At 36.6% G+C, this 19,673-nt stretch overlaps 1 protein-coding gene across 1 annotated transcript in view; it reads left to right on the forward strand.

Annotated features, from left to right (window-relative positions):
- Dpyd (dihydropyrimidine dehydrogenase) overlaps window positions 1–19,673 on the forward strand; it is a 780,348-nt gene that overhangs the window by 318,196 nt on the left and 442,479 nt on the right. Inside the window, exon 11 of the mRNA XM_038311847.2 lies at window positions 10,141–10,351. Coding sequence (XP_038167775.1) covers window positions 10,141–10,351 — 211 coding nt within the window. The remainder of the gene's footprint in view (window positions 1–10,140; window positions 10,352–19,673) is intronic.

Here is a 19,673-nt window from a genome sequence, read left to right on the forward strand (position 1 = left end):
ACTAGGACCATAGACCACTTCCACGTTTCCTGAATTACTTTAATTTATTAGTTGCGTATCTTAGTCAGTACTTAGCACCCAAAGAAAAGCAGTGAAAGAAAAGCACACACGGATGACCATAAAATTTCCATCTTTTTATTGAAAAATTTAACCTAAAGCCTTCAGCTGTCCACACAAGCACTTTACCTCTGAACTACATATATATCCCTTTCATTTATTTGATATTGAAACAAGGTCTTTCTCTGCCACTAAGGGTAGCCTGGAATCTATCTCTGTGTGAGTCAGCCAGGTTGTGAACTTGTGAACAAGTATCCCCTTTTGAGTAGCTGGGATTTCAGACAAACCACTAATTTATCTTCACCCCCTTTCAAGTCTTGTTTTATTTTAAAGGCGTCATAACTGTCCTTCAAGGCTTTCCTTGAAGATAGGTGGTTTTTGTTGTTCTTGTTGTTTTTGCTTTTCTGCAGACTTTCTCTGTTATCTCGTTAATTCGTTTTTGTTTCTTGGCCTTGTATGGCCCACTATGCATTCTGTTACTCTAACACTTACCTCACAGAGTTGTTATTTTTTAATTATAATCTCACAAATTAAAATGCAGAATCCTCCCATTGGCTGTTTTAGTTAGTTCATTATTTGACTCCAAATACAGAATCGTTTTCATTCAAATTAGTAAATCAGTGACCCACGTTAAATAAATATATTAAAAGTATCTTCATGTTCTAAGTTTAATTTGATACAAAATATTCAAAATGTATGTACTATGCATTCACACACCTCAAAAATATTTTAGATATGTTTCAAATAAATGATTATTCTTCAGATAAATTATTACTGTTAGCTGCAATATTTCATTTTCTCCCATTACATATGTGATGGGTACTTTTAAATTACAGCTTGACACAACCTAAAATAGTTTCCAAGAAGATTTTGATTGAGTAGTTATCTAGATTAGGCTGATTTGTGAATGATTGTCCTGTTTATTCATTGATTCAGATCTTTTGGGGCAGCACCATTCCCTAGGATAGTCTCTGAGATATATAAAATAAAGATAGACAGCTAAAAGCCAACAAGTAAGCAGGTAGCATGAATGTGTTTGCTTCCTTCGGCATTTAGCTCCAGATGTAGTGTGAGTAGCTATCTCAGACCCTTACATCTTTGACTTATCTCAAATAATGGATTATAACCTATAGTTGTAAGCCCCCCCAAAAAACCATTTCACCACCATGTTACTTTTTAGTAAATATAGGACACACTATCAAATTAGGATCAAAGATTAATTATTTAAGGCCTTTTGACACTTAAAAGTTAACTAAGTATTAAGAAAAAGAAGTAACTAAAACCAGAAAATGTGATGAAGCAATATATTAAACCATTAAATTTAATGACAATATATCGGAAAAAAATGAAGATTGACATTTTATGGGAGAAGACAGGATTGTATCTTGTACAAGAATTTTAATATTTAGTCATTTCTGGATTGAAAAAGATAGCTCCAAGTCACCAAGTTTTATGGGAATAGCTTTTTGTGAAATATTACAATAGCAGTCAGTATTGCTTTACTCTGTCTAAATCTAAAGTGAAGAACAGTGAGATCTAGTCAGGTTTAAGGAAATGTCATCAATCATAAATGAATAGTGTAAAATATTCTTTTCTACCTAGAAATGATGTGTTTTATGATATCTGTGCAAAGCTACTCTACATCTTCTCAATAATTCCTTACAACGCAATTCTGGGTATTGCACTTAAATAGTGACCCAATCCAGATAATGAGGTCTAGGTTAGGGGGCTACTATATTTATCCAATGTTTAACACAGTTCACACATGGAGTAATACCTGTTTATGTTCAAATGCTTGCATTTTGAAGAGTTTTAGGAAAGGCTTGCCTGACTGTACTGATTGTAGATCAAGCAAGTAGAGGCTAAATTTTAAAATATAATGCAATCTATTACTTATTCATTGCTAATTTGTGTACCAGAAATTATAAGGCAGGCAGCCAGAGTGCCAGTATGAATGAGGGAGTGGTCCTGAAGATACTATCCCTTGTTTGAAGTGTGTGGCTGCTGGGAGTTGGAGTGAAGCCCCAACAACATTAGATTGCTACTTAGCCATGGGCACAAGGACAGCATTATTTCGACTCAGTCAGCTATTAAAAATAAAGAAAACACTAATTTTGGATGGGGAGACAGTTGAGGCAGAATCTCAGAGCTCAACGTTGCTGAGGACTTGGGGTTGGATATGATCAAAATGCATTGTAAACATATATAGAATTTTCAAAGAAAAAGTAAAAATATATTTTAAAATTATAAAGTAGACAAAAGTTGTCCTATAAATTAAGGATTATAAGAGTACATGTAAGTACCTAGAATTTGCTCTGTGTCTTTCATCATCTTTTTTTTCTCTTTGAAGACCAAAATAATCAGGTGATTGCATTTTAAAATCAGCCTAGCATGATTGGTACTACAAGACATCAAGGTTTATTACTAATTTAGTGAGTAGAAGTAAACAGAAGGTATCAGGTAGCCAAGAAGAAATGCATTATCACTAACAGGTTTCATCTTGCAATATCGCTATTTGTTTTAATTAAGGTCATGCTGACTCTAAGAAGTATGTGTAGTTTCACCTTTCACACAAAAGAGTTCTATCCCAAAACATCCCAGTTTATAGTTAGTTACATAGTTCATATGACGGCAGAACTCCCTACTCCACTGTTATTATTGAGGTAAACCCTACCCCAACATGTCACAGATAAGGATGCCCTCATTTGAAATCACCAAGATTTATTCCCAGGAGCATGTTTATAAGGGAATTTAAACAAGTCTCATTCTCTGTAGAGATGAGCTTCCTTCTTTCTTCTAGACTTGTTGCAAAAGAGAGAAGAGCTTCCATTCCAGAATTCTCTCAAAGCTAGCTCATTCCCACTATGCTGTTCTTGACTATTATTCAAGATTAATATCACATTTAGCTCCAATAGTGTGTTTTCTACTCTGTCATTTCATGTCCATTTTGAAAAAAATCATTTATGTTTATATCATTTTGCATACAATAACTTATATAAGAAAGAGAGAGACTCACAGATAAATACAGAGAGAAAAACAGAGATAGAATGGATACACATGACAAGTCATTTAGTAGGAGATCATCAAATGATATTGGGAGTTATATACACATCAGTATTGTTACAAGTTAAGAAGTTGGCTACATTTTCCAGTTGTAGCACAACTCATATTTTATTAGAGTCACTGTGTGTACACATGGTAAATATTCTTGATAAACTAAATGTTAGGTTTCTGAATGTCCAGGCCACGCCATTAACTTTCAAGTAACATTCAGGCTTGACATAGAACATAAACAGGTCAGGTCAGTAAGAACACCTCATACTTAATAGTCTCTCTCCATTGTTATGCCTTAGATAAGACATCAGCTTCTAATGCAAAATAGACAAATAGTCATAAAGTCAAGGTGTAAGGTGTTATAGGTGAATTTAAAAATTTTCAAAATTGGAGCCTTCCACTATAAGTCTCAATTTGATTGGTTCTATATACCTAGCAATTTTCTCCTGAATGACAGGTTAGGGTGATCAGTGATTTCCTCAAACGTGACAGAGAACAAGGAAGATGATCCGATTTAAAAGGGATCATTTATCAAGGGTCAGGAGTTTTGATAAGCTAAATGAAAAGATATCTTGCTTGGAGTTACGAGAAAATACACAAAGAAGTATAGACAAATGCTTGGAAATGCAACTAAAATATGACCATGTAGAGAACTATTTGTTATGTTATCATAGTGAGCATCATTGCTGATTTTTGACAGTTTAAGACAAGCATTAATTTGTTACCTATGATAACCAATAGCAATTTTGTACATAGGAACGACATAATACTGGGTTCAATTTATGCATGAATTGGACTGTGTGACTATAAATATTTGTGGTATATCCAACAGTTTCACAGTGATGAAATAAGATCTTTTCCAAGATTAACACTGGCCAAGGAAGATTACTAAGCAATTTTGATTACAAGAAACTTCATTTTGGTCTTGGTGTTCTTATCAGATTGATGGTTAAATATACTGATTGTAGAGATTTCATTTTATAAAGAATATTGTTTCTTCACCTTGCTTGTTAAGCTTTGGCATAATTAGAAGTTATTCCCAAATTTAATATATGCTGGTTTTGATTCTGCTCGTTATGGTTTATAAGCTATGCTTACCTTGCCTATATGCAATCTAAAAATGAGTTGACATCATGCTTTTAATTATAGTAAATTAAGTTGTTTCATAATTTCTGCAGTATGATGCCTGTAATATTAATCAGACCAAATCATCACATTACATAAAGTTAATCATTAAAATGATTATCATTATTGCATGCTGTAGTGAACTATTTTTATTTTACTTAGCTTCAACTACATATCTTTCCTAAATATGGAAGTGAAAATCAAAGCCAAGAATTTTTTTTTTTACTTTTTTAATACTGTGTAAAAAAGGAGGTGACAAACTAACTTGTTGAACCCAGCTTTTAAACACTGAAAAATTGATGCTGCTCACTGCCATATTGCCTTGAGGATAAGAAGGGGGGAAGGTTGTGTGTTTGTTGGAGGTACCAGTTGTCTCCATGTTAAAATATTGTAATTGCTTGACTATGAAATGTCCTACACAGACTCATGTGTTAAACACGTGGTTCTTAGCAGTCAGTGCTGTTTAAAGAGATTCTGTGAGTATTTGAGGATGAGATACAAGTCTTGCTAAACCATGTAGATCACTGCTGTCCGGTCCTGGGTAATTTGTTTGCCTTGGATACTTTTTTTTGTCTATCAGTCTCTATATTTCTCTGTTCTTCTAACTCCCTACCTCCCAGTCTGCTTCCTGACCATCATGAGGTGAAAAGTTTCTTCTACTACAAGGTCCTACACTACAAAGGTCTAGTCAAGCACATGGGGCAAACCAATCAAGGACTGAATGAACCTTCTAAAAGGTTCTTTCATAAAATCTTCTCTCAAGATTTTTGAACACAGTGACCAGAAAGCTAACTAATGCATACAATTCTGCTGAAAATATGAATAGATGATATGCCATGAGAGCTGCATTTTTGTACCTGTTTCTCATACTTATTGATTATCAATGGTCATTAAAAATCTTCAAATATGAAAATGATATAGCACTGTGTTTATGAATGACTTAGCTTAAAAAAGCTGTCTTCTGTGAATAGCAGAACATTCGTGTATACTCAAAGCAGATAACTGGTCAGCCTGATCCATCATTTCTTAATGGTAATTGACAACATAGAAATTACCCTTTTCTTTTTATGCCATTCTGTAAAGTAGCATTATGGCTAAGTATTATATCTACTCCACACCCATCTGCTTATACTTGGAGTTTTTTTTAACCCATTCACTGAAATCTACAACTAGCTACTTTTATTTTCATTAATTTGAATATCTTCCAGGCTTTTGTAATAGTTTATCAGTCTCTCTGGTATTTTTTTTTTTTTGAAGACTGCGTGTGCCAGTTCTTTGAACAGAAATAAATAGGATGGCATCCTGTCTTGATGCTTTTGAATGTAACATACTGGCTGCATTCATCTGAACGAACACTTGTTTGAAATTATCTGTCATTGGCTTTTGAATATCACTTTTGGACACTGGAGACAGAAATTTTAATACTATATTTTGTTGGTATTTAAAGAGTTTTGTGTAATAGTTTGTCATTTGTTATGTAAAATTAAACACTTGTTTTTCTTCCTTCACAGAGAATGATTTTGTCTTCTTCTTACACATGTGGAACCTGCTTTGTCCCTAATGTAGCCTTTCTCTAGGTTCAATAAGTTTCTTTTAACTCATTTATGGCATTGACTTTGTAAACTTATTCCTTGGTTCCCGTCTTTCACATTTTTAAGGCATGCATGCATTTATTTGTACTGGGAGGCTTGACTCTCTTATCCTCTGAAAAATCTCTCTATTCCTTTAAATTCCTGATCTCTAGCTCTGTCACTTCCTATCACATTTGTGTCATTGGATCTCAGAACATGACTCACAATCATACTGTGTGTGAAGCAGAGGAAGCCCAGAATGAGTAAAATCCCAAGTGACTGTGTGTGACTTGAGTCAGCCATGCCAAGTAACCCAAGCCTCAGACCCCCAGGAAAATGGCAAAACCTTCCCCTGCAGAGTCAACCTCCAAGCAAATGGCAAAGCCTTCCCTTGGTCCTTGTGTGAATGTTGATACTACATGAAAACAATTTCTACCATAGCCCTCTCATCCTGATATTAGGGTCTGAGAACTGCTCTCCTACATGGACTGCTCCTAACGAGTCAGCTAAAACTGTGTCCTTGATACATCTCTATACCAAAAACCCTGCCTCATTGATTCAACAGTATGCAATAACCCCACCTCTGTATTCAATTGTAAATCACCAACATGCTAAGCCTGTGTGGTTACTTCCATTTCTCCATCAGAGGGACCAGTCCAGCAAACCCAGCATTTTCTGTGAGCTCCTCTTCAACCCATAAACATTGGACAATGTTCTTCGCTGCCCTAGGCAGGCCCATGTCCATGGAACCGTGCACGTGCAATCACTTCGGTTTCAGACCATACAGTGCATTTGCTCTCCTTGCACAAAATGATGATTATATAGACACTGCTTACAGCCAAATCAGATATTACCTGATTAGCTATTACCTAAGTTTTGTCACCCTTTAATTGATTTTTTTTTTTAGATGATGCCCTTCCTCTCCAAAAGTAAAATAAAAATACAGCAGGGATGTAGGTTGCTTATAACCAGAAATGCTTCAGATTTGGAATTCATTCAAAGAAACATATAAAATTTGCATAGACATAACTCTCCTATCCTGGGTGTTTGGTCTGTAAAATCAAGAACATAAGCCGTGTTGTGCTGGCCTTTTACACCACAAAAGAAAGAAAAGATTGGTTTGGGGTAAAGTTTTGTAGTAACTGTCATAAATAAATATGTGTGTGTGTGTGATAAAATATTTTTAGCCACAACTTTAGTCATCTCTTTAGTTTCTTAACCTATGATATGTTATAGGTTAAGTATGAAAAAGAATACCTGCTACTATCACTTGTAATTATCAGGCAGATCTTCCAGGGAGAGAAATCAGGCTGACAAGATATTTTGGCAGACACAGACAAGTGACATCATATCCCATGTGTGGAATTTAATCGTCAGGATTCACACGATGGAAGGGAGAGCTATCTCATTCAAGTTTTCTTTGGACATCTACATGGGTGCCATGCATCCACACGCAATACACACACACACAATCACACAAAATAAAATGAATAAAAATGTAATTTTAAATCTGAACATATATCCCTATGTTATATCCCTAAATCATTGAGAGGATATTTTACCTGATGTGTAATTTCACATGTTCATCTTCTATTGGCTCTAATAGTTTCTTATTTCCAAAGACGAGTATTATCATGATTTCAATGCCCTTCTGCCCAACACAACATGAACACTTTCCCAATAAATACATATGTTCAGATGATATTTTGCGGGTTTCTTTTAACATTTCCCCCCTTGTATATAAAATGACTAAGTAAATAAAATTGTATTTGATAGCAAAGTAACTGCCACATGTAGTATGATAAAGAGACGTACATATCAACAGGTTTGAGAGAGGAATTCAAAATAATCTGCCGAAAGGGCCGTGTTTGTAATGCTAGGCTTAAGCACACTGTCAGGCAGGAGTTAAGAAAGCTAAATATCTTTTTAAAAACTTGAAAAAAAAACTTGATTCCTTTCTTTTCTTTATTTATTTTTGAAAGTCAGCTATGCCCACAAAAACACAGACAATAGATAATCTCACAGCAGCAAATCCCAAAGAATGGAGGCTAAATATCTTTATGAAATTATCAACCTTGTCATATTAGAAAATTATGATGTAGTAGGATATGGATTAAAGATGAAGGGACATGAGCTAACATAGAAAGCATATAGGCACATGCCAGTGATAGGGTATGGTGTAAAGTAGAACAGACCTGCTGCCAGCTCAGCAGTTCACTTCTGGCTTCTATAAGTTGTTTTATTGTGTATGCATTATCATTATTATTGCCTTACACTGAATTCCCTTGACCGAGTCCTGCATCTCATTGTAAATAAAAAGCACCTGGAGTTCTTCCCAGCTTCCTGGTTGGAGCAGAAACCCAGAGGCTGATGGCAGAACATAAAAGAGGAGGTTGCCCATGATAGCAGCCTTGAAACAGTCGAACTAAGGCACACAACACGCTCATCCTGAGATGAAGCTTAAAAGAGTTCACACAAACATTTCCGTCTTTTGTTCCCTTCCTCCTGTTCACAGAGAATATGGTCAGGCAGGTGGAGTCTCCTCACAAGCAGTATAAACTCACAATGCATACGTTAGAAAGTATAGATCAACAAGAAAAATAAAACATTAAAATTATAATATAATCTGAGTAGGTGTTGGAATTCAGTTTGTTTGTTTGTTCACAATCAAAACATGGAATTTTAGCTTCTCTAAACCTGGGATCTGTGGGAGAAACATGCTGAGGAAAATGTTAAGGTTTTTTTTTTTTATTTGCTAGCGATATCTAATTTTCCTTCTGAATTTAGCAACAACTTTGTTACATACTTTAAGAGATTGTGTAATCAAATAAATGAAATCTGTCAAATAGACAAGAAATATAAGAAAGGGCCGAATGTGTTGTAAAGCAACCTACCAGGCACACTCTGCAGTACTAGAAGCATAGTTCTGTATTTTACTTAGGTCCTTCCCAGAGTCTAGGACAATTATAAATACACATGCTGGATTGCCTTATTCAATCCATGAACATTTGGCAATGTCATTCACTCAATTATGACAGTACGATTAAACGTTAATATCGTTCCTCATTCTTGAAACACCATAAACTTGTTTCTTGTGTTACATTATGCAAATGTCACAAAGTAAATACGGAGAACATATCTTACGTACCATACTGTTTTTACAATTTTGATCATTTAAGAGACAGCTTGCCTTCCCCCCAAAATCATATGTTCCTCAAAAAAGTTCCCACCAAGAGCCCATCTGCCTTCTACAGGTATGGGAATGGTCTCTGTAGTGGCAATTCTCTACTTTGTGTGTGTGTGTGTGTGTGTGTGTGTGAGAGAGAGAGAGAGAGAGAGAGAGAGACAGACAGACAGACAGACAGACAGACAGACAGACAGCACACTCAGATTGTATTGATAAATGCCTGGGTATCATCTTAAAAAAAGGGAGGAATAATAATATAAGGAAATTTGAATCTTTTGTGTGAATGGGCAACCTCTCCAGGCACAAAGTAAACAATTCTATTTGGTGAGAGGATGAGTCACAGATAAGAAGGGTGCTCCAGGAGGTCTGGGCTTGTCTCTCTGATTTTTTTTCACTGATGCCCCTCATGACTATACTGTTATAAAAGGAAGAAGGAATTATTTTCCGCACTTACTCCAAGCATCTCTAGCTTTCTTTCCCCAACTCCTATTCTAATCATGTGTTTGCATAGATTTGTTCATCCACTTTATTGATATATTTTCTCTAGTTCAGTTACATGCATCTAATTAATAATTTTTTTTGAGACAGTGCTTCTCTGTAGCTGTCCTGGAGCTAGCTCTTTTAGACCAGGCTGGCCTCAAACTCACAGAGATCCACCTGCCTCTGTCTAATGAGTGCTGGGTTAAAGGGGTGCACCACCGCTCCAGGTGATAAAAAGTATTTTATGTTTAACATGATTGTAAATAGAGTTTATTCTGCAAAACTAAGGCGTTAGTACAGTTGAGAATGTCGCACATCGCCAGCTGTGGACCATTTAATAAGACTTGAGAAGGGTCTCTTTCTGAGGTGCTGGAAATGAACCCAGGGCTTATCCACGCTCTTGAACTGCTCTGCCACTGAGCATTGTTCCCAGCTGGAAGTAACTTATGTTACCATGCTCTACAAATTTCTTTGTCACATTTCAAATTCAAGATTCCCATGAGCAAGCAGCTAACGCCTGAAATTCAGCTCTGGTGGAAAAAATCAAACAAAACCATATAAATTCAAACATTATAACCTCTTAACATGCAAATTGAGTTGAAAATCACCTATTACATATGATAGTCAGCATTTCTCACATTTTATTTATGGATTCTTTTGTTTTAGATGGAACTCGCTAAGGAAGAAAAATGTGAATTTTTGCCTTTCCTTTCCCCACGGAAAGTTATTGTCAAAGATGGAAAAATTGTGGCAATGCAATTTGTTCGAACAGAGCAAGATGAAACTGGAAACTGGGTTGAAGATGAAGAGCAGATGGTGCGGCTGAAGGCCGATGTGGTCATTAGCGCCTTTGGTTCTGTCCTGAGTGATCCCAAAGGTAAGACATTTCTGGGAGCCCCTGCGTGTGATGCTGTGGGTGTTGTTTTATGGCTCTAATAGTTCCCAACTTTCAGCCACTTTTGCCCATCTTAATATTCATGGCACCTTGCTAGTATAGTCTGCAAGCAATCTTGATTGAAAAGGCTTAGAAGTGCTATTTACCAAATATATGGAATTAATTTATAGTAGGGAGAATTGAAAAGAATGTGAATCTTTATTTTAAGCTAATGTCCAAAATACATATTCTATTTTATAATAACGTTTGCCTTGTTTCCTATAAAAGAATGGCCTTTCCTCAATTAGGGTAGAATAAAAAGATGTAGCTGAAAAATTGGAACAGTCACTTTTAAATGATGCAGAGAAATTATGATGTAATAAAAAGCAGAAACTTAGATTCCATATTTATTACCAACACCATGGCAAACCATCTCTCTGAACACGGGACACCAACATTATCCTTTAGAAGTTCAAATTCCTGTCATTTCATCTGAATGGCCTAACTAGATAGGCAGAGGAAAAATAAAATGCTTAGGCATATCACGAGAGAGGGAATGTTTTATATAACATTTCAAACCCCTAGTTGTCAGTCAATGGAGAGACCGCCTTGTGTTGGAGCTCTCCCACTCTGGTACCATTGTAAATGAAAGCTGAAATACCAAGGCACCTTCATTTTGCAAATCTTTACCTTTCAATTCACACTGTTGAAACGACAATTATCACTTTTATTTTCTGAAGGGAAAATAAAAGGCCTTTCTGCTGTTCAGACGTTCACTACGAACAATAATAACAGAAAATCTAAACCTGACATGTCTGCCTATAATGCTTACTGTATCCATGTGAAGCCTGGAGGAAATGCATGCATGCAAATACATATTTTTATGCAGCAGATAGGTAAAGATTGAAGCAGTCACCAGGCTTTTTTTTTCCTGCAGGACACGCAACATCTTGATATTTAAAATCATCCAGATGTTTAATGTCATCAAGATAAATGTTTTCAAATGGCAGAATGATGGTCTGAATTTGTCACTTTCCATATAGATGTTTGTATGAAGTATAGACACAATCACTGTGTGCTTTGTGTATTCATTGACTGAGTTTATAAAGGAAAAATGAATCTTGCAAGTAATGTTCAGTTATCTAAAATATACTGTTCTTTGCAAAAAGTAAGATGCCAATGAAGTTTAGGTAGCAATTCTACTTATGAGTCATGTATCAAAATAATTTGTTGTTCAGCCACTAAATTTATATTTCATGACTGGCAGTTGAGTATTTTTAAAAGTATTATTTTGTAATCAAGACAGATTATCTTGTGCCTCAGAACACAGGAAATAGCTTTTATGAACTCACTATTATTTTAAAGCTTAGGTTTATGTATGTGTTATTTGGCTGCTGAGATTTTGTTGTTGTTATTGTTCGAGACAGTCTCTCACAATGGATCTGTTCCTGACTTTGAACTTCTAATTCTTCAGACTCACCCCTATGATTTCTGGGATTACAGGCATGCACACTGCCAGACTAAGTTATTTTAATGAGAGTTTGTATGTGCCTATGGACATGTGCATCAAGAATGAGATAACTAATTTAATATTTAGTGTTTAGTTTATGGAATAGAAAAAATTGATATGTTCAATTCCAGAATTTCATGGTTATTCTAGAATTTGTGCATTTTGTTCTCTGTGTCTGTTTCTTGTGGTACTTCACATGGATTTTTCCTAAGGGCTATTAGAGAAGCCAAGAAAAGCATGGTGCCCTACTAGGGTGTCCTTTTCCTATTCTGATTTGACATGGAATAAAATGCTTAGAAATTGTATCCTAATGTAGAATCCCATGTTATACTAAGGTCTCTTGGGGTTTCCAAGGACAACGTGTTACTTTCCAAATGAGTGGGCAGCTGGAATTAGCTGTGATGTTAAATAGCATTCTTGTCCTTTTTTCTGTTACTAGTGGGCTGTGTCTAGACTGAAGTTTTCCAGGACTGTTGGTGTCCTTATTCAAAGAATTGGGGAACGAAAAGGCACACAGAGATCACAAAGAAGCAAGAACCTTGTTCCATATAAAGAATAGCATAGATCTGAAATGTTCTCTAAGGGATCAGGGATGTATATGGAAAAGTGTTCAAATGCTATGATAGTTGTATGTGCTGCCATCTATGAGGTAGACTAGAAGGTGGAATTGTGGGCCCTTGGGGGCTTAGCACAGACTGTTCTCTGTTGCATTCGACTGCCTTGGACTCTGCAAGGGCCTCTAATGAGAATATTATTCCTTATAATGCACCTGATTTTAATCATTAATCACATTGCAATATACACTAGGCATAAAAGATAAATAGTGGTTCTCCTGAAAGTTCACGCAGTGGACAGTTTGCCTCACTGTGCATCCTTCCAACCCAGTGCAGTCCTTAAAGTTCCAATTCTAGAGCCTGGATATGTTCCAGCATATGCTTGAAAACCATACGGTTTCCAAGGATTAAACAATCAGTACAGTTAACTCAACACAGGTTGCCCAGATGTTTTATTTGGAGAATAGTGTTGTGTTTATTATTATGCTATATGAGAGTCCTCAGTTGTCAGCTCCAGTGTGGATAGATGTGTCCATACTGTAATCCAACTGAGACACCAAGCTCTTCATTGCCTTGCGAGTTTTGTGTGTCTGGTTTGCTCCTGTGTACTGTTTCAATCCTAATGAGGGGTCATGGGAAACTATTAGAATTGGTAAAAAAAAAATCTGGGTTTTAGAACTTACCAGGAAATCTTTTAACCTCTTATAATAATACTAATTTTAAATGAGAAAATTTTTTACATGCACATAAGTATTCTGGGCATACTGAAACCCAGTTTCTGCGAAGAAAGCTGCACGTTTGGAAAAAATTAAAGATAACCCTTTTCTACCCGAGTTTGTTCAATTCCAATGCCTGTAGAGTGTGAGCCTCAAATGATTATCGTGAACGCAGAGTACACATTTTAATGCCACTCATCAATACCTGTGTCTCAAAATGTTAGGTCTTCTGTCACTTTTCTCTCTTCTTCTTTCCAAATTTAGTTTGCACTAGACCTCGACTAAGTTGCACGGAAAACACAGAAAAACAGCATTTTCATACCTTATGCCGTTTTTATCTATTTGACAATGTTAAATATTTCTGTTTGAAATGCTCTTATCCAAATCACTTACCCTTTCTAAGGTTCAGCTCTTCATCTACAAAACAACAACAAAACCAAGCATAATGAAACCATCTCTCCCTATCCTGTAAACAGGACTGTCAGAAATAAAATGAAGGAACGGGAAAGTGCCTGCACACACAACATAAACAGACTATTATTGTTTATGTCGTTCCCGGTTCCTGCCATTTTCTTCTTTTAGTTATTGTAAGCTGTCACTGACTTCCTCTTCTTTTGCTGTTACATATAGTCCTTTCCAAAGTCCAGGGGTTGCAAGTCAGTTGAAGGACCACTCTCAAGAGGAAAACTATTAGGAACAGTATTACCAAAATTCCTTCAATATGTTGTCTGTCAATGAACAGCAAATTATAACTATTTTGAAATTCTTTCACACCCAAATCAGAAGAGCTATCATCAAGAAAAAAATTCAGAGGCTGGCAAGAATACAGGGAAACAGGAACACTATATACTGCTGTTGCAAGAGTAAACTGGTAGAGTCGCTGTGGAAATTGTGCGGAAGTTTCCTGAGAAACTAAAATGAGCACAGGATGGAGCTATCCCATCCCCGGATGTTGCCAGGAAGAATCTGTATCAGGGGAACCATAGATCTATGTACACATCTATGTTTATTGCTTTTCCGTGTTATGAACATTAGCTATTTACTCTCATTCTTAAACATCCACTTGTAAGAAATGTTGTATCAATTGCTTGTCTACTCATATAATAGTGATAATTAATTCCAATGAAAATTTCAAGGAGTTATTTAGTTCCTTAAAATTATAGTAGCATCTAGCCGGGCGGTGGTGGCGCACGCCTTTAATCCCAGCACTCGGGGGGCAGAGGCAGGCGGATCTCTGTAGTTCGAGGCCAGCCTGGTCTACAAGAGCTAATTCCAGGACAGGCTCTAAAAAAGCTGCAGAGAAACCCTGTCTCGAAAAACCAAAAAAAGAAAAAAAAAAAGAAAAAAATTATAGTAGCATCTGACATATTAATACTCAATACATATTCACAAATACACTTATGCACTTGACTTGAACTGACCATTTGGGAATATAAATTCATTAAAACTATTTTATTAAACCTATTTTCTTCTGAGAAACAGGCCAGTTTGTTTTATTTTTCTGAGAAAAGGTAAGCAATTCTTTTCATTCCCTAACAGTAACTTTCCCCCCTTGTTTGGCATAAACTATTACATTCGTTATAATTTGATAACTGGTTGACTAGTTAGAGTTTGTCTAGTGTATCAGCTCAAACAAGAGCTCCAGAGCCAGGCTCCGCCAGGCTGTTCTTTTTTTTTTTTTTTTTTTTTTTGGATGCGTGGCTCCGTCCTTTTCACATTTTTCCTCTGAGGAAGCTTCTTCAAACTTCATGGTCCTTTTGTATATGGTTTTTGTACAACAAATATTTTAATAACTAAATCCTGTTTTATTACACCTTCATTATAAAAGGTGTGCAGACACGAATGCATTTAAAAATCAGAATGTCATCATCATCATGAAGCCTCTGTCAATTGTTCATTTGATATATTTTGTTGGCTCTATTAGTGAAAAGAAAATCCCACATTTTTAATGGTCTATAACATCTTAAGATTTTTACTTTCGAATACAATGGTTGCCTTGAGTACTGGAGCAATTTTTTTATGTAAATACTTAGTTGCACAGGTATTCATTTTGTGTTTCCAAAAATCGGGTATTTGAAGAGCAAAGCAATTTAAATCACTTCGGATTTTCTAACTGAAAACAGATTTTATTAGTTTATTTATTCTAAGGGGAATGCTTGTTTTTGAGATGGAGAAATGAAGTATTTCTGAGCATTTAAACCCCTGAAAAGTATGAGGTGATATGAGTTTAAAAACACAAGGCTTGGAAAGGAAGAAAGCACAAAGGATGATGGCTGATTTATGTGGTTAGCATGCTACAGGGAGCAGGGACATGGACCCTGAGCTCTGAGGAACACAGCCAGGGGAGGCTGACCTCCAAGGGAAGGAGTTTATACACAGCATCAAGGCCTGCAGTTTCTGCTCATCGCAGCAGGAACTAGCGATAACAAGCACAATGCCCAGATCTTTCTGAATCTTTAATGCAGCCCTTAGAAACCAACTCCCTTGATGGCATTAATTGCAATTAGCTGCATAAGGGAGTGTTTTGTGGAGGAGGGAGAAAGACAGTTTTAAAATCACTCATCGATCCATTAGAAGGCCCTTAGAAAGGTCTTTGAAGTCTTGTGGGAAAGTCAAGCTTTCTATGGAAACCAGCTTCAAGTGTGGCCCGGAGTCCCCCCTTCTTCCTCCTGGAGGAAGGGTGCAGGTCATGGCTTAATTGTGTTATTCTGACAGTCAGTATGAGAAATTGACAGGTAAGAGATGATGTGCTGAGATCTTAGCAAAGTGGAGATGGAGTTTCAAAAATGGTCCATTTTTTTACAGGGAGAAATTCTCTAATATTATTTTTATGTGAGCTCAAGATGGGTCAAATGCCAACCAATCATTGTTATTTATACTTTTAAAGAATTGAAATCAGTGTCTGAGTTATTTTATAGCTTATTAAAATATTATTTATTGAGTAATTCACCAACAGATGTAGAAACCCTAAGATTTTTTCAGGACCACAATGTCTGTTATTTATTTGATGTTATAAAGATAAAGCATTTTTTTCCCAGAAATTTTGTGGCAGCACTTAGCAGGAATTTTATTTACCTATTTGAGCCCTTTGACTTCCAGTTTGCTTAAGTCCCCTTCTTCCTTACAAAAAAGCAAAGAGAAAAGGTGAGGGATGAAGTATCAACTTGAGAAAGTATCAAATCTACTCTATTATATAATTTTTATTGAATATATGGAAAAAACTTCAAAGAACAGGTAGAACACTGGATTTTCTTGCCTGGTGGGAGAATATTTTTAGCTATTGCAAAACCTTGAAGGAAGTGGTTTCCCAGTGGTCAATATAGATAAGAATGGTTGAGGTGGACTCCAGCAGTCAAGTGGTCAGAACAATGCAACATACTGGGTATATTAGGATGGAATCACTACCTTGAAGTTTTCTCATTTGTATTTTCAAATGTACAAGAAGAAATCAAAGCAACATAGTGCTCTGGCTCTGTTATTCCAGGTGCTTGTTTGCCCTGTAGTTCTCACAGCCTACTATCTCAGACTCTGAGCTAGGAGGTTCTGGGGAGAAAGTGGGAGAAAGGCATGCGCACACTGTACTTCCAGAAATGCAGTTTAAAGGGACAAAACACCTACTTTGAATCAATGGATTCGGAAGGAGTTTAGCATCTCAGGGAAGCACAGAACTGAGCAGGAGGGCTCAGGAAAGCTTCTTGGAGGAAGTGGGCTAAAAGTTGAAGACTGAATGATGTGTAGGAGTTTCCAGGTGGAGTGGAGGTGGAAGGGAGGGAAGCCACAAGAAGATTATGCAACGTGCTTAACACCACACTGTTAGATTAAGTAGTCATTTTACAGTCATTTAAGAAAGCTGCTTTAAAAGTATGTCTTTAGAGAGCTGTCAGCAGCCTACTCATTCCATGCATGTTCTTATCTTTATAAAGGAAGGTATGAATTTTTCACTTTCATTAGAACTTCATTATTTGATGGTTTCTACCATGCATCCTATTATTAATCTCCTTGCAGTGTACCATTGTTTAGGAACTGCTGGAAGCCCATTCATTTGCAGGGACTTCAGACATGCTTGACTAAAGGGAAGTCTTTACCTGCCAACCTACGGATAGAAATTATCAGATACACATTGCTACAAAATATGGTAATCAGATCTGAAGTGGTTTCTATAAATGAGCAGACATTTTCCTGTTGGATGAAATATCATATACAAAACCACTAGCTGACAAGATACCTTTATGTGGTCAGGCAATGAATGGGAGAGATTCAGTTAGTTGAAACAGATGGCATGGTTATCTAAGGATGGGAAGTGGGCAGGAATAAGATGATAGGAGTTTTTGCGACAACTTCCTATTGAGTCAAAGGACTTCATGCTAAGATAAATTTGTTGTTGTTGTTGTTTTGAAATTAGATTTCAACCAACCAGGTGACAAATTGATTAAATGCTTTAGATGCTTGGGATATCTTTATCTCAAACAAGATAGTTAGTGTCGCTAGATGCGTTCTATCTGCATTTTAAACTATATTATTCAAACTAAGAGTTAGGAGTCAAAGGGTTACCTTTGATTGGTGACTCATGTATGCAGGCAAGTGTGTTTTCTGTAAGATGTCTTTCTTGTGGGAGAAAAGTATTTACTCATCTTCAGGATATGATCCCAGAAAGTGGAAGGAAGCTGCCCTAGTAATATGATGGAGAAGCTATACACAAAGAGCAATTCCCAAGCAAGATGGACAGAACTTAGGAGTACAGCAGGTGGGATCCAGCTGGTGATGCTTGTGAAATGTTTCAGCTGGAATTTCTTAGTTTAACCAGCAACTGAAAATAGCTAAGTAAGACCAAAGAAAATTGAAAACAAACTTTCCGAATTTTTTATAATTATATTTAATTTGCCTGCCTGCCCATTTGTTTTTGAGACTAGTTCTTACATGTAGTTCAAGATAGCCTCAAACTTTCTTATGTATGCTTTTGTAGATGGGACTTAAGCTGTTGTTCCTCAGATGCCATCCATGTATGCTTGTATAGACACGGCTTTAATTGTTGTCAGAGGTCATTCTGCATATGCTTGTATAGACGTGACTTTAGTTACTGTTCCTCAGATGTCATGACTTTAGTTACTATTCCTCAGAGGCCATCTATCATATGCTTTAGCTGTTGTTCTGCAGATATTATCCAGTGTATTTTTGTGCAGACAGAGTTTTAACTGTTTTTCCACAGATGCCATCCAGTGAATTTTCCTTTAGAGACAGGACTTCTCACTTGTAGGCGCTCACAAAGTAGGCAAGTTTGGATCCCTCAGCAGGCAAGAGACAGAATTCACTTGTGGCTACCCAGTGCTGGCACATACCACCAAGTATTATTTTATTTATTTTGTTTTGGTTGTTGCTATTGTTTTAATATTTATTTTAATTTTTCAATAGTTCTTTGAAATTTTTATAGAACATGTTTTGATCATATTCCCCAAACTTCCCAGATGTACCATCATCCTTCCCTTCCCAACCAGCTTTCAGTTCTTCTTTTTTTTTTCTCCTCATCAAAGACAATTTGTACTTCCCAAATTTCCCTGGATATGTGATCTTCTACTGTAGCATGGTTGATTTATCAGACTTTATCCTTGTAATAAAACTAAACCTTCCATTCCCAGCAGCTAAGGATTGCCAAAACCTCCTCAGCTAGGAGCAGGCTTTGTTCAATTCCCTTTCCCATGCTGAGATTTGGTCAGATTTAGGCCTTCAGCGGTCTTGTCATGTATCAGTTGCCATGCTCTGTGCAGAAACCCCGTTTCCCTGCCATCATCTACGACTACTGGCTCCTCTAATGATTTTCTTCATGGGTTGGAAGAAAATGGACCTTGTGTTCTCATGCTTACAAGACAAACCCTTTACTGACAGGGCTATCTCTGTAGCTCTTGACCCTTAATCAGTCCCCCTTTGGCTTCCTGTGCTGGGACTACAGAAGTGCTCCAACGCATCCAGTCTCATTCACCTGACTTTTCACTGCCGTGTCTTATTTCTTATAGTGGGGCTATTATTCAGTGAATGGACTGCTGAATGTAAGCTGTTACAGCCATTTCTTATGGAAGTATGATAGATGAATATAGTAGAATTTCTTTTGGACTCCCAGCAGCAGCTCTCCTGCCATACTATGACACTTTTATGTGATGATGGCAAGTATCTTGAAGTAATGACAGCAATGTTTTATTTCGTGGTACTGTGCTCCCTCCACCATCTAATGCATATGGACCCTCACATTAGTATTTCATTTTAAAATGTCTGCATATGCTAGCTGGTTGGCTCAGTGATGAGCATAACCCATTTTAGTCTATTCTGCACCTTGCCTTGCTTTTAATTCTATTTTGGGCAAGAAGAATTCCCAAGAGGCTACTAGGAAAACTGTATCTATTTTCTAAAAAATTGCCTTTTTTATCAGAAAGATGTTTTTCCTGGCTAGATTTATTATCTTTCTATTATAAAATACTCTGCCCAGACAGAAGGATGGAGTGTGGAATTGCAAGCCAGTACCGGCATTTCTGCAGAATAACCATTGAACATAATGG

This window comes from Arvicola amphibius, chromosome 14, assembly GCF_903992535.2.
Source record: "Arvicola amphibius chromosome 14, mArvAmp1.2, whole genome shotgun sequence".
NCBI classification, from domain to species: domain Eukaryota; kingdom Metazoa; phylum Chordata; class Mammalia; order Rodentia; family Cricetidae; genus Arvicola; species Arvicola amphibius.